Below are 13837 nucleotides of genomic sequence, written 5' to 3'. Positions count from 1 at the left end.
GCAAATATTATCCACGCCTACTTAGTGGGTTGCCACTTGCCTATATGAATTTGGGGCCCATTCACCAATTACAAGTTTTCTGTTTTGGTGAACTTCCATGAATCATCATGAGCAGCCATACTAATATTTCATTCATCTTATACATTTTTTTAAAAAAATTTATGTGATTTTAAAAATAATTTTTAATATTATTTTTAATAAAATGATTATAGTCACCCAAATATTTATAACTAATTATAATTTTTTATTTTTTTAAATATTATTTTAAATAAAATGTTTATAATCATATAGACATTTATGACTAATTATAAATTATTTTTATTGTTTTTAAAATTTCATATATAATCAAAGTGCATAATGAAAATTGAGACAGGGATAGTATAAATTAAAGAGAGTATATTTTCCTATTTTAATACTCCTTTTCCTTATTTTAAAACATTTCCATTTTTTTTTGGTAGGGAAGACTTTTTTTCTCGTTCAAATTTTGAGAGTCAATTTAATTTTCTTATCTTTATATATATTTAAATATTTTAAATTGTAAATTATTATGATTTGTAGTACTTTTTGTGTGGTATCCAAATATGTAAATTTTACATTCTATACAAAAAAAAAAATGCATAGTTAAAATTTAGAAGTTTAAATATCGAAATTTCAACAACAACAATAACATATTCAATGTATTTCTAGAGTATACACAAACTTTACCTCTATCTATGAAGTGAGGTATAAAGGCGATTTTCAATAAACTCTTGACAATCTAAAAATTTCAATTGTGTCACGTAAATTTAAACGGAGAAACTATTTTAACTATTTTTTTTTCTTTCTAATTTTGAATTAAAAAAGAGGGGTAGAAGGAGTGTTACTATTATAATAAGAAAACTTTTTCCATGAATTGCAGTATCCACATGCACCATTCTCATCCAATCATAATTCACCACCTTCATCTCCTCTCTCTCCTTCAAACTCCAATAATTTTTATTTTGGGAAATAGTAAATTTATAGTATTAATTTCTCTAAAAAGCTTATAGCTTGTTTATACTTATTTCTTGTTGGTCCTCTTCTTACCATCTTTTTCTTGCTTTCTCTCTCTTTTTCTTTGTTTTGTTCAGTCATAAAGGGAAAAAGGAAGAAAGCAGACACAAATTTCATCTGCTCTTTTCCTTTTCTTCCTCAAGAATTCTCAAATTCAGAGTCTTTGTACTGTTTACTCACTTGGGGTTCCACAAAAATTTCAGCTTTTTAGAATCATCTTGTTTTTCTCCAGCTAGTGAGGTTTTAATTCTAGAAAGTTCTATCATTTTCAGGGTTAATTAGCCTTCCAATTTTCTTGCTTTTACTGTTTATGTAAAGTTCAGATCTTAATGAGAATATTTTCTTGGATTTAACTTGGTCTGCGATAATCTTTGTCTGTTTTAGTTAATCCCTTATATTAGTTTTTTTTTAAAAGATTATCAAAACATCTAGGATTTTTCTTTTGACATTGAAAAGTTAGAGTCTTTTCAAGATTCCGCTCTATGGTTAAAAGGGTATTCTGATTCGTTTTATAGATGCTGACTTCTTGATTTAACACTGATATTTTTTTCTTCCCATTGTAAAAACCCCACATCTCTGCATTTCCCATCTTGGGTTTTTCCCCCAAATCTTCCTCTGTTTCATCAAAGTTCAAATCTTTTTCATAAAAATGCTGTCTTGAACTATCTTTCTTGTAACTTTTTTCTCCTACTGTGAAATTTTGACCTTTTTTTGAGTCTTGGGGTTATGGAGATTCTATCACCAGCTCCTTATCTTTCAAATCCAAGCTGGTTTCTTGATGAGGGTAAGAGCACAAAATGGACTCCAGCTGAAAACAAAGCTTTTGAGGATGCACTTGCCTTGTTTGATAAAGATACACCAGATAGATGGCATAGAGTTGCAGAAATGGTTCCAGGGAAATCAGTTGTTGATGTGATGAGGCAATATAAAGAATTAGAAGATGATGTGAGCAGAATAGAAGCTGGATTAGTTACTATTCCTGGTTATAGTACTTCACCTTTTACATTAGAATGGGGGAATAGTCATAGTTTTGATGGATACAAACAATCTTATGTTGTTGGAGGCAAAAGGCCTTTGTCTAATAGGCCACCAGAACAAGAGAGGAAGAAGGGTATTCCATGGACAGAAGAAGAACATAAGTGAGTTTAATTCTAATTTCTTCATGATTGTTTTTTCTGTGTGTGTGTGTGTTACTTTTTACTGTGGCTTTTTTTTTCTTCTTTTTAATGCATGTTTGGCTACTTTGTGTATGGACCACCCTATATATTTTCTCTTGTTTTTTGTATCCCTATATCACTTTTAGTGCACTAAACAACTTGGCAAAATATGGTAGGCAGTGGAATAATGAACTGCCAGCTAATAAACAATATGTGACAAGTTGACAATTCAGAGGCGGACCTAGCACGGATTCAATTGAACCTATTATTTTCCGCATACATGTGAAAAACCCTGAAAAGTAGTAAAAATATTAAGTTTACTGTTGCTTGTGAATCTTGATTGCTGAGAAAGCTGATGTGTAGCCTTAGACTTGGTTTTGATATGTTAATTTCTAAAGATTGTTGATGTTTGTATGATCAAGTATTCATTATTGACAAGGGGATTTGCTTGATTCTTAAATAGGTTGTTTCTAATGGGGCTTAAAAAGTATGGAAAGGGGGATTGGAGGAACATTTCGCGTAACTTTGTTGTTACTAGAACTCCAACTCAAGTGGCTAGTCATGCTCAGAAGTACTTTATTAGACAACTTTCTGGTGGAAAAGATAAAAGACGGGCGAGTATTCATGACATTACAACAATAAATCTCAACGATAATCAAACGCTTTCACCAGATTACCAGAAACCAACTTCACCTGATCAATCGACTATGATTTCCCAGCAGCCAAAATCGGCTGCCAATGCCATGCACAAAATGCCATTTCAGTGGAGTCAGGTCAATAATGGGACAGCCACGGGCTTCAATTCTGCACAAGCAAGTTTGTTCATGTCCCCAGCTCTTTATGGAGGAAACTCTTATGGGAACACTAAAATGCTGAGCCAAAGCTTACAAAGAGGTGCTATGCATGAGCCATACTTCGGAGCTCAAAGTATGAATTTTCAGCTGCAATCAGCACATCAGTATCATCAAGCATAACACAGGCATATCGAAAATATCAAAACTTTGATCAGTGCCTTAAGAAAAAAAAAGAAGAAGCTTATTTTCAATTCAGTATGTTAGCTTTTGTTTCTGCTTTTAACGGTCTCTCTTGTCTTGTGAATATGTTGATTGGCACTTCAAGTAAGCCATGAGTTAGTGTGTCCTTTTAGTAAGTCCAAAAAATCCTTACTCTCTGTAGTCTCTACTTAAAAACCATAGAGTACAAGTGGACTTCATATAAGATGAGCATAGAGGAACAGACCGAAACCTGTAAAATCCTTTAGAGGGCATAATAGAATTCAAGAGATGCAAGGGAAATGATCTGATTGACTGTTATTTCCTTATATCATTTTGTGCATTTCAAGAAGATCATGGCATTATTAGAAAATCGAAATGAAAACGATAGACAAATAAAAGTTTGTCTGTTGATAGTAGTGACACTGGATATTCCTAGCAGATTTGGCCTATTCTTTTGAATGCAAAGGTTTCCTTGTTGATGGAACAATAAAAGTAGTACTTCAGACTCAGGAGAGAAAGTACTCAATATTTTCAAAAGACAAGCGTCTTTGGAAAAGAGTAGTACTAGTATGGGTGACCCCCTATGTACTTTTTGTTTTCTTTCCAGAACACTTTGTCATGCTTTCCTTAGTATCTGCATTGATATGTTTTTCCTTGAGCCGATGATCTAAATAGGAAACAACCTCGTTACCTCCCAAGGTAGGAAAGGTACGCGTTTGCGTATACTCTAACCTCCTTTAACCTCACTTGTGGGGTTACATTGGGTATGTCGTCGTTGTCATATAATTGGTTTAAGGAGAAATGGTACCTGCTTTTGGCACAGTCTTGAAGCAATAAGCCAATTAGACTGAACAAAGAAGCACTGCAATTGGATGGTGAGTGCACATTTGCTGAGTCAGTAAGCACTCCATGACGTCTGTTGAGCCCTGCATTTTTTTTTTGACACCGACGCTGAACTATATATGCGAAAAATCACTAAATCCTTGATAAGTATTAAATTATGAATTTATTAAAGATTGAATACATTAAGTTTAAATTCTGAATCCGCTTCTATTTACTTGACCACGCTCGATTGGCAAGCTTTCTAGTAGAAGCTGAGTCTACACTCCACTAACTCAAGCATCCTATTCTTCAAACCTTCCTATAATCCAAAATCTACCCCCTAGTAGGGGGCCCCTACCTTACTTTTTTCTTGGAGATTATGTATCCTTTTTGAAGATCCTTTTGAAAAATAAAGAAACTGGTAAAACATTGATTAATCAATAAACTAACATAATCTAAGAGTACAAAAGTAAGATTCATAGCAGATTTCTCCTACTTAAAAAATAAACTTAATTTTCTCTCTTTTGGTGTTTTGGTAATCAATTGCAATGACTCTCTCTTTTTGATACATTCACTTCAAAAATTTCTTAAATTTATTAGTCAATTTTGGTATGAGTATTGCACGAGTGTTGTACTATTTTTCTAATCAATAGCCTATATGATTGCTTTGTAATTTAATATACTTTATCATACCAATTTATTTTTTTCATTTAATAAAAAAAATGAAAAAGAAAATAAAGATTTCACTGTTCTTTGTTTTGGTGCTAGCCATTGCCTCTTAATTTCATGGAAACAAAGGACATTAAGCTTTTCTTCCATTGGATCACTCAATCTCTCACTATTTTATTTTTATGTCTAACTAGTAAACAATATCAGTAACTGTTATTGATAAATTATTTGGTTTGATGTAAACACTGAGTGAGGATAACTATTTTCAGTTGAAGCACGTGTGTACTTTATTGCGTTATTTTATTTGCTTAAACTACAGAAACAACTTTTAGAAAGACAAGTAGCATCTAGTTTTCTTAGTATATTCAAAACTCAAGCTCATCAAGAGCAATATGCTTAGTTGGTTTTACTAAAACAGTTGAATACAAGAAATGACAAAAAGTAACATTCTTTTATGAGGAAAAAAAAGAGAAGAGCAGAATAATAATTTGCAAGTTGTAGAATGGAAGCCACTAAGTCAATTTATTCCAATTTTCATCTCCTCTTTCACAAACTACAGCCACACATGAAAGTCCAATACTTGGAACACTTTCGGCATACAAAAGTTGTTTCCCTTGTTTTTTTTTGTTTTTTTTTTCTAAAAAAAATACCGTTCGGATTACAATATTCTGATTCTTGTTCATGGAAGATATTCCAATGGATCAAGCAGAGGACCTTGTTTACATTTTTACAAATGATGCTGATATGGTCGAAAAAAAGTTAGCTGGGGTTTCGCGGTGGACCAGAGAGATCTTTGAATGATCTCATGTGGGGGCTTTTCTTCCTTACCAGAGAAAAAGAATCCTATTTTTATAATCTCCATAGGCCAGCTGAGACAAACTTGGTCGATAATGGATCTGCTCCTCTACTTGTGACATGTGCACAGCTCATACATCACGTACTGTGCTCTTACCACTGAACCAAAGCTTTGGGACATACCATAATTTGAATATACGTCCTGTTAAGGCTGTAACTGAGAAAGGCTACAATACATAGTGTGTATATTGTTAATAGGAAAAAGGCGAAATGAAAACTCAGAATTGAGATAACCATCATGAATTCATAATCTTGATTGAACATCATACATGAAGATACAGCTAGTAGTAAGCAGTAGCTTCTGTTTTTTTTTTTTTGTTATTTGAGATACAACTGTAATATATGGCTATTCCGATCTAGTTAACTTCTCCATTCAGGAGCAAGAATACAGTTGAAGTTCTCCTCGAGGACCTCAACGAAAGAATTACTGGATGGTATGGGGATGTTGAATCCATGGCTGTCTCGTTTGAGCATTTCAGTACCTCTTGTTTAGGATGTTAGACCAAATCCGAAAGGAAATAGAGGATTTGAATTCCCGTGAACATGCATTGGAATTTGATCAACAGTTTTAAACCATGTCACAGGTAGTTTCCCTTGAAATGGATAGTCTCCAAAAAGGACATCTGTGATTCCAGCTCCTTCAGTTCCAGGCAACCAAGCTGCAACAAATGCATCTACTTTTTCCAACAGAGGTGGTTCGATAACCATAGGTCTTCCAGAAATGAGAATTGTCACCGTGGGAACTCTGTCAGCAACAAAAGTTGCAATTTCTGTTCCATTAAATGGAATTTTTAACTCTGGATCATCACCACCAGTTTCACAGTATGGACCCTCACCAATCGCCACGATAGCAAAAGAGAAGTCTTGACTAGCAAAAGTTTCTGCAGTAGGATTTGGCTCAAAGACTATCTCTGTTTTGTCTCCCAACATCTCCCTTATTGCATCCATTATGGTTGTGCCTATCAAAAATGGATCATATAACTAGTTGAGATTACGATAATTCACAAAGTAACTGCAAATGATAGTTTATAAGAATCGTGTTAGGGAGAGACTTGTAATCGAAAACTACTTACCAACTGTGATTCTGCCACTGAGTCCTGTCCAAGTAGCTGTCCATCCTCCACATTGATACCCAAGATCATCAGCATGAGTTCCAGCAACGAGGATCTTTTTGGCCGTCTTATCTAGAGGCAGAAATGGTTTCTTTGGATCTTTCCCATTTTTCAACAAAACTAAGGATTTGCGAACAGCTTCACGTGCTAGCTCTCTATGTGCCTTAAACAATGTGACAAAATAACCAGACTCAAAACAGATCCAAGATGGTGAAATGCAGAATCACTATTGTTCTAATGCAAGACATACATATGAACTGCTATTTAGAATTCATATAAAGAACAACCATAGAAGAGTCATACGAAGAACTTCAGCAACGGATTAGAACAAATACTGGTAACATGTAATCTCATTAAAACTTGAGCATTTTGCAAAGAGTATTTCTTCTAAGAAATGGTTCTTTCCTACTCATGTTACGCGATTGTTACCAATATGAGATGATGTTGTACTGTTAAAAATGTAAACTTGTCCCAATAGGCAACAGAAATAAGTAGGAATACCTTGCAACCAACCAAATCTATCAATGATCTATCTGTAAACGGATGTTCAAATAACCCAGTAACAAATTTGACTCTCAAGATTCTTTCAACAGCGTCATCTATCCTGGTCATCGGTATCTCCCCTGATTCTACCAGTGATTGCAGCTGCTCCAAAAATAATTCATATCTAAATGGCACCATTACCTGCAAATATTCACAAAATGCAAACAGATAACATGAATTAGGCTAAAAAAAAGCTGTTATTATTTGCTTCCAACACAAACTTTAATTCAACTTAACCATATCAATTCCAGCATTAATGGTTGACTTGACTGATTGACGATAGTCAGCATCATGAGGGTCAGTAAGCCGTTCAAGTGCTTCCCAGTCTGTAATCAAGAGACCCTGCACCAGAATATTGCTTTTATAGTTTAACAAAGCTTCTCAACATTGCAGGCATATAATTATCGTCCCATTGTTTACCTTGAATCCAAGCTTTTCTTTCAAGACTTCGGTTAAAAGATATCGATGAGAGTGCATTTTATCTCCATTCCAGCTGGAGTAGGAGGCCATAACAGTGCAAACTCCTTGGGCAATACAGTCTATATATGGTGCTAGGTGGATATTAAACATATCATCATGTGATGCTATCGTATTTCCTTCATTTGTACCATTCTCAGTTGCCCCATCACCAACAAAATGTTTTGCACTTGCCATGACAGAATTTCTGAAATCAAGAAACTAGTATCAACATTCTGTATTTGAAGTAACGAAAATTACAGAGATAACGGCTAGTGCTCATCATTATCTTTACCTTCCAGCAACATAAGGGTAGCCATATGGATGTCCTTCTGGTGGCTGACCTTGCAAGCCCGAGACGAGGGAGGTCATCTTTCTTACAACTTCAGTATCTTCACTGTAACTCTCGTAAAATCTTCCCCATCTAGGGTCTTTTGCAACCTGGCATAATTCAGTTGAATCATACGATTATGAAATGGTAAATTAGTTTTATATGTGTCCCCAGGAGGGGTAACCAAAGACTACAAATCAGCTTAATCTTGCAATATCAATATCAGGATAAATTCCTTTACATAGACATTTTTAAACAACATACCCGTTGTAATTCCACAAATGTCCGATAGACATTTTTAAGTTACGGAAAACTAGTAACTTGTGGAAAAACTACATTGATAGGTATAAATGTTCAGATAGGAAACAAACTATGCTAGTTTTGCTTTTATGACAAGAAAGCACAAAATTTTCTCAAGATCTTTACTTCATTCCAAAATTATATCTAAGGCTATGAGCATCAAACTGGATCATTCTTTCCCAAAATTGCAAAAGTAAAAAGTCGAAACACAAAGAGATAAGTGAAAATTCTTTTTGACTTACAGCAACACAAGGAGCAAAAGCATACTGAGATCCACACGCCCTGGTTTCAAGAGCTGTCACCACTCCTATCCTTCTTACTAAATCAGCATCTCTGCAGAAATATACCAAATCTACTTCAATATAATCTTCACAAATTTACGCGCAAAAGCATAGGCAGATTCAAGATTTTAAGTCTGTGCTAGGAACTTATCATAACAACTCATAAGAATTGACACATAACTATCTACTAAACTATATAGTTTGAGCTGAAATATTTGCTACCTAATCATTGTTTATTTTCCCTGAATGCACAACTTTTACGACTCAGGTTTCAAGTCACTTTGTCCATCAAGACTTACACAAGTCGAAACAAATCATCTACTAGAGTAATAACTAACCTGGTGGCACCAAGCCCAATGTTGTGAGGAAAAATAGTGGCACCCCAAACATTATTATTGCCATGAATAGCATCAGTCCCATAGAAAATAGGAATGCCAAGCCTGGACTCAACTGCACCCTTTTGAAATCCATCAATCATATTAGCCCAATCAGCTGATTCTGCATTCTCAAAAGGTCTACTTCCACCTCCACTCAAAACACTCCCTACAAAAATTTCCAAAAATAAAAATAATTCAACAATCAAAAACCCATAAATAATACTCTCTCCATTTCAATTCATTTGTCTTATTTTCCTTTTTAATCTGTATATAAAAAAATATACTTCTTTTCCTCCTTCACAACTCTTTAATTTCAACTTTTCACATATATGTCTAATGCCACAAGATTAAAGAACATTTAGGTACATTCTAATATATTTAGCAGGCGTTTGACCATGAATTCCAGATTTTTCAAAAAATTTAGAAACAAAATGTGTTTTCACTCCAAATTACTCCCAAAAAGTAAAAAACAACTTCAATTTGTATTCACACTAAACACAACTCCAATTTTCAAATATCGACTTTAAAAACCAAAACTACTTTTTTTTTTCTTGCCCACTTAGTTTAAAACCACAAGATTTAAAAGTTAAAACCAAACAAACAAATTAAAACGGGTAGAGCAAAAAAGTTAAAAACGGAGAAAAAGAGGCAATGGAGCTCAATATCAGTGCAAAGAAAAAAAAATCGAATATAAAAAAGGCATAAATAATAGGAAGTGAATTAATGGAGCTTAAAATGAATTACCAATGAAACGATCTCTAATAGCAGAAGGATTAGCAACAGCTCTTTCGATCTGAGTCATTTGACCAATTTTTTCTTCAACAGTCATTTTAGAAAGAAGATCTTTTACTCTTTCTTCAATTGCAGCATTTGGATCTTTGTAAATACAATCCATAGCTACAATTAATTGAACAAGATGATGAAGAACAAACAGATCTTAATCTCCTTAATTAATACTAATCAGATATTTTTTTTTTTTTTGAGGAATAAGACAGGGACCGAAGGTTTCTATTTATATATACACTTAAGGGCAAGATTTTAGATTAGTAAATATTAATGGTGACGTGGCACGTACACTTGTATGATTGGATAAAATATTTCAGGTACAGCGAATTGCAATCATGTGAAATTTAATTTGTATCTATCCGCATATTATATGAACCCAAAAATAAAAAAACATTACTAGTATATATGATGTGAACAGCCTGCATTTATATATTATTACCCCAATTACCACTTGATTAATTGTATTTCTCCGTCTCATATATTATTAAAATATAGTTATTCATTATTTTATCCTTTAATTAATTTATTTAAAGTAAAAATAAGTTTGTTAAGTTTTGAAAAGTTTTTAATAAGCCTACATTAAAATTATTTATTGGCTATATAATCTTCAATCCTATTCCATATTTTTAACAAAATTTAGAGGGTGGGGGGGATTTACTGAGGTAATTAAAAATTATTCTGTTTTAGTGTTTACATCTATATACTAAAAAAATAAAAATAGTAAATACAGAGTACTCAATAAATACATGGTACTTTCACTTAATCATATACATGGTGACCACGTATATAATTCTATGATTCTCTGCACCAATGAAGTGGATTTAATTCATAATTTATGAATTTATGTCAAAAAAAATAGGTAAAAACATGTTCACTTTATGATTCACTTGGCAATTGTCTTAATATATTAGTACTATATACTTTTCTTAGCTTATGTAGTTATGTGTCGAAAACAAACGGGAGTAAGAGAGGTGTAACAATTTACTCGTATTCGATATTTATATAAAATGATATTAACTTATCATAATTATAAATAATGATATATATATATATTATATTCATTAAAGTAAGAATAAATTTTGCTGGAACATGAAGGAAAAGCAGATCTGAACAAGGCATTATTGGTGCAACTTGTTTCCTTATAAGATTGTGATTTGTCATCAACAAATAGTTCTGATGAGAAAACAAAAATAGTTCTGAGGCTGTTTGGAGCCCATACCCAACTCCATTTTTTTCAGAGTCCAATAGCTGGAAAAAAAATTGTAGTACTAGTAAATTATAAAAAAAAAAAAAATTTTAAAAAAAAAAGAAGGTGAAATTCCAACTTGTGGTAATTATTTTATGATTGTAAAATATTTTTCAGGTTTTGTATTTGAATCTCTATTTTAATTTATTTTTTTTTAACAACTCTTTAATTCTAACTTTCGATTTATATGACATATAAGGCCATAAGCTTAAATAACTTTTTGGTCCCTTCATTCTCATTTTTAAAGGATTCTTTTACATCTACTTAAAATTTGTGTCCTATTCTTTTTTAACCGTCAAAGGTCACTTTTAATTTCAAGTTCTGCACTTTCGTAAATTTTGTGTTAAAGTTAATATCAAATAAATAAATTAAATCGAATAATGTGTATATTACTCTATCTATGTATTAGGAGTCAGGGGCGGAGCTAGCATGATGTTAGATGAACCCTCTTCGGAGAAAAATTACATTATTTATACATGTTTAAAATTATGGTAGATGTTGAACCCCCTTGGACTAGTTGTGTTTTTACTTTTTCATAATTTAAATTATTGAAAATTTTGGCTTCGCCGCTATTAAGAGTAATATTATATTTTTAAAGACGAACTAATCAGGACGATTTCAATGTTTATATTTTTAAAAAGGTGTTGTTAGATCCTTTAACAATTGGATCACCATCATTGGCTTCTGGTCTCTTACTTGGAAAACACATCATCTCAAATTATAATACTTTATATTATATAGTTAAATATACAGAAGTCAATGAATGATAGGCATGGAAGAGAACAAAACCCTTTTGGATCTATTATGTATTCATGGAATATTAAAATAGAGAAATCATTTTTAGAAAAAAAATCACAACTTCAGACTAATAGAGAATATTTATGAATAGTCTTTTTTAAAATATGAGATTGTAATCTTGAAAATAAGTCGGGTATCTGTTATAAACAAAGATGGTTTGCTGATGTAAAAGTTTGTACATCATTTCTATTTCGTTGATATGAAATACTTAATTGAAGAAAAAAAACAAAGCCATCTTCCTTGAACTTGTCCTTTTTATCTTGAAAGTTTATTTAATTTATTTCATACGACTGTCTATGTGTACTTGATTTCTTTTAATTTTAGAGAAGATATAATTCCCTTAATTAATCCCTCGTAGCATCAAATGAATCAGACAAGTTGACCCACATGATGGAAATTTTTAACGGCATATAGAATATTTTGCATAAATGTTATCTCTTTTTTATTATTATAATATACGATTTGATGCTGAACGAACAGATAAGTACTAAGTAGGCTTATCTATCATTGAACTTGAAATGTATTTATGGTAGTTCAACATTCATTGTAATTGAAGATTTATTGAGCCATTGATTAATTAGTTTTAGTTCTACATTAATTAAGAAGTGAAATTGGAAAAAAAGGGGTTTCATCTTAATAACGTAAGAAGAAACTACACTTAAATCATTTATGAAGTTAATGATGATACATCTAATTGTGCGAATATACTTAATGCATCGTTATTACTAAAAATAGATGGTCATTACTCCCTCCGTCTCATTTTATATGTCATCCATTTCTATAAATAGTTGATCCATAATACTTGTCATTTCATAAAATCAATGCATAAATTACCATATTGTTCCTTTTTAACCCTTGTGAGTTATTTGCCTTGAAAATATATATTTGACCAACTTAAAAAAGCTAAGTAAATGATTCATGTTCATTGGTTAAATTAATTAATCAAAATAAATTAATTCATATTCATTGATTGAAAACTTGAGTTCCAAAAAAATTAAATAATGGTAGAATTAAGGGTAAAGTTGCATCATTTCTTAATGCAAGTGCAAAGCAAAAATGTGACATATAAAATGAGACGGAGGGAGTAATATTTACAATTTCACAAAATCAATGCATAAATGACATTATTCTTCCTATTTTACCCTTGAGAGTTATTAACCTTGATGTTGTTTGACTAGATATGAAATTTTGAAACTTGCGGGTCACGTTTTTGTGACTATAAATCATTTCGTCAAGGGTAAAATGAGCATTTTAAAGTTAAATTGTTACTAATGTATCATTATTTCTTAGATTAAGGAAAAATGAGTCATATAAATTGAGATTAAAAAATATAAAGTGTATAGTAAATCTTATATGTATATATATTAGATGGTGCCTAATCGACTATTTTAAAATGCTAAATCTGCGTCTAGCTAGAGGGAATTCTTCTATATATGTTGACTGACTACCATTATCGTTTGTGTGTTTGGGTCATACATTTATGTGACTCGTAGGGTATTATTAGTGATTTTGGTGGTCCTCAAATTGTGACTAAATTTCGGTAAATTAAATAAATCACTCAAGCAACTTGTAGCTAGCCATTTACTATTGTAGTTGCCGACATTTAAGTCCCTCTTGAGAGTGAAATTGGTGTGTTCAGACCACATGCATGTGTTGGTCCTCTTTCTACAAATCTTTAATTTGTGAAATAATTCCAACTCTGAAATGGCTTTATTTGTTTGTCTATGTTGTTATCCCAGTGTGCACTCCTAGTACATATTTGTTGATTTGAAATGCATATAATGGTGTGTTCATGAGCTTGAAATATAATGCCAAAAGAGTCATTCACTATGGGCCAAGCTTCAACATTTCCCATCATCAGTTGCTACCACATTCTATATGTGAATTAACAAAAGGTAATGTCATTAATACCCCCTTCGTCCTATTTTACGTTGACACATAAAATGGGACGGAATGAGTACGTTATAATGATTTCCCTTAGTACTGCCCACAAACGTAGTTACCGAATATTATATTTAGTGACAATAATATAATATGGATATTTATAGTCAATACTCTATATAAATGCAATCACATT

General features: G+C 32.2%; 2 protein-coding genes across 2 annotated transcripts; one reads left to right on the top strand and one right to left on the bottom strand.

Moving 5' to 3' along the window:
• The first annotated feature begins 922 nt into the window (after nt 1-922).
• On the top strand, nt 923-3339 carry LOC125872058 (transcription factor DIVARICATA-like). Its single transcript, XM_049552726.1, has 2 exons — nt 923-2171; nt 2653-3339. The coding sequence occupies exons 1-2, from the start codon at nt 1759-1761 to the stop codon at nt 3161-3163; spliced, it is 924 nt and encodes a 307-aa protein (XP_049408683.1). The 5' UTR covers nt 923-1758; the 3' UTR covers nt 3164-3339.
• A 2415-nt stretch (nt 3340-5754) lies between these two features.
• Nucleotides 5755-9915, bottom strand: LOC125872057 (uncharacterized). The gene is made up of 9 exons (XM_049552725.1): nt 9675-9915; nt 8892-9096; nt 8515-8605; nt 7937-8082; nt 7606-7849; nt 7423-7527; nt 7144-7326; nt 6604-6805; nt 5755-6489 (listed from the first exon to the last, which is right to left on the bottom strand). The coding sequence occupies exons 1-9, from the start codon at nt 9823-9825 to the stop codon at nt 6020-6022; spliced, it is 1797 nt and encodes a 598-aa protein (XP_049408682.1). The 5' UTR covers nt 9826-9915; the 3' UTR covers nt 5755-6019.
• Between the last annotated feature and the right edge of the window lie 3922 nt (nt 9916-13837).

The sequence above is a fragment of the Solanum stenotomum genome, chromosome 8 (assembly GCF_019186545.1).
Source record: "Solanum stenotomum isolate F172 chromosome 8, ASM1918654v1, whole genome shotgun sequence".
NCBI lineage: Eukaryota > Viridiplantae > Streptophyta > Magnoliopsida > Solanales > Solanaceae > Solanum > Solanum stenotomum.
The sequence above is the reverse complement of the archived record's forward strand: the minus strand, read 5'-3'. Positions and strand labels throughout refer to the sequence as shown.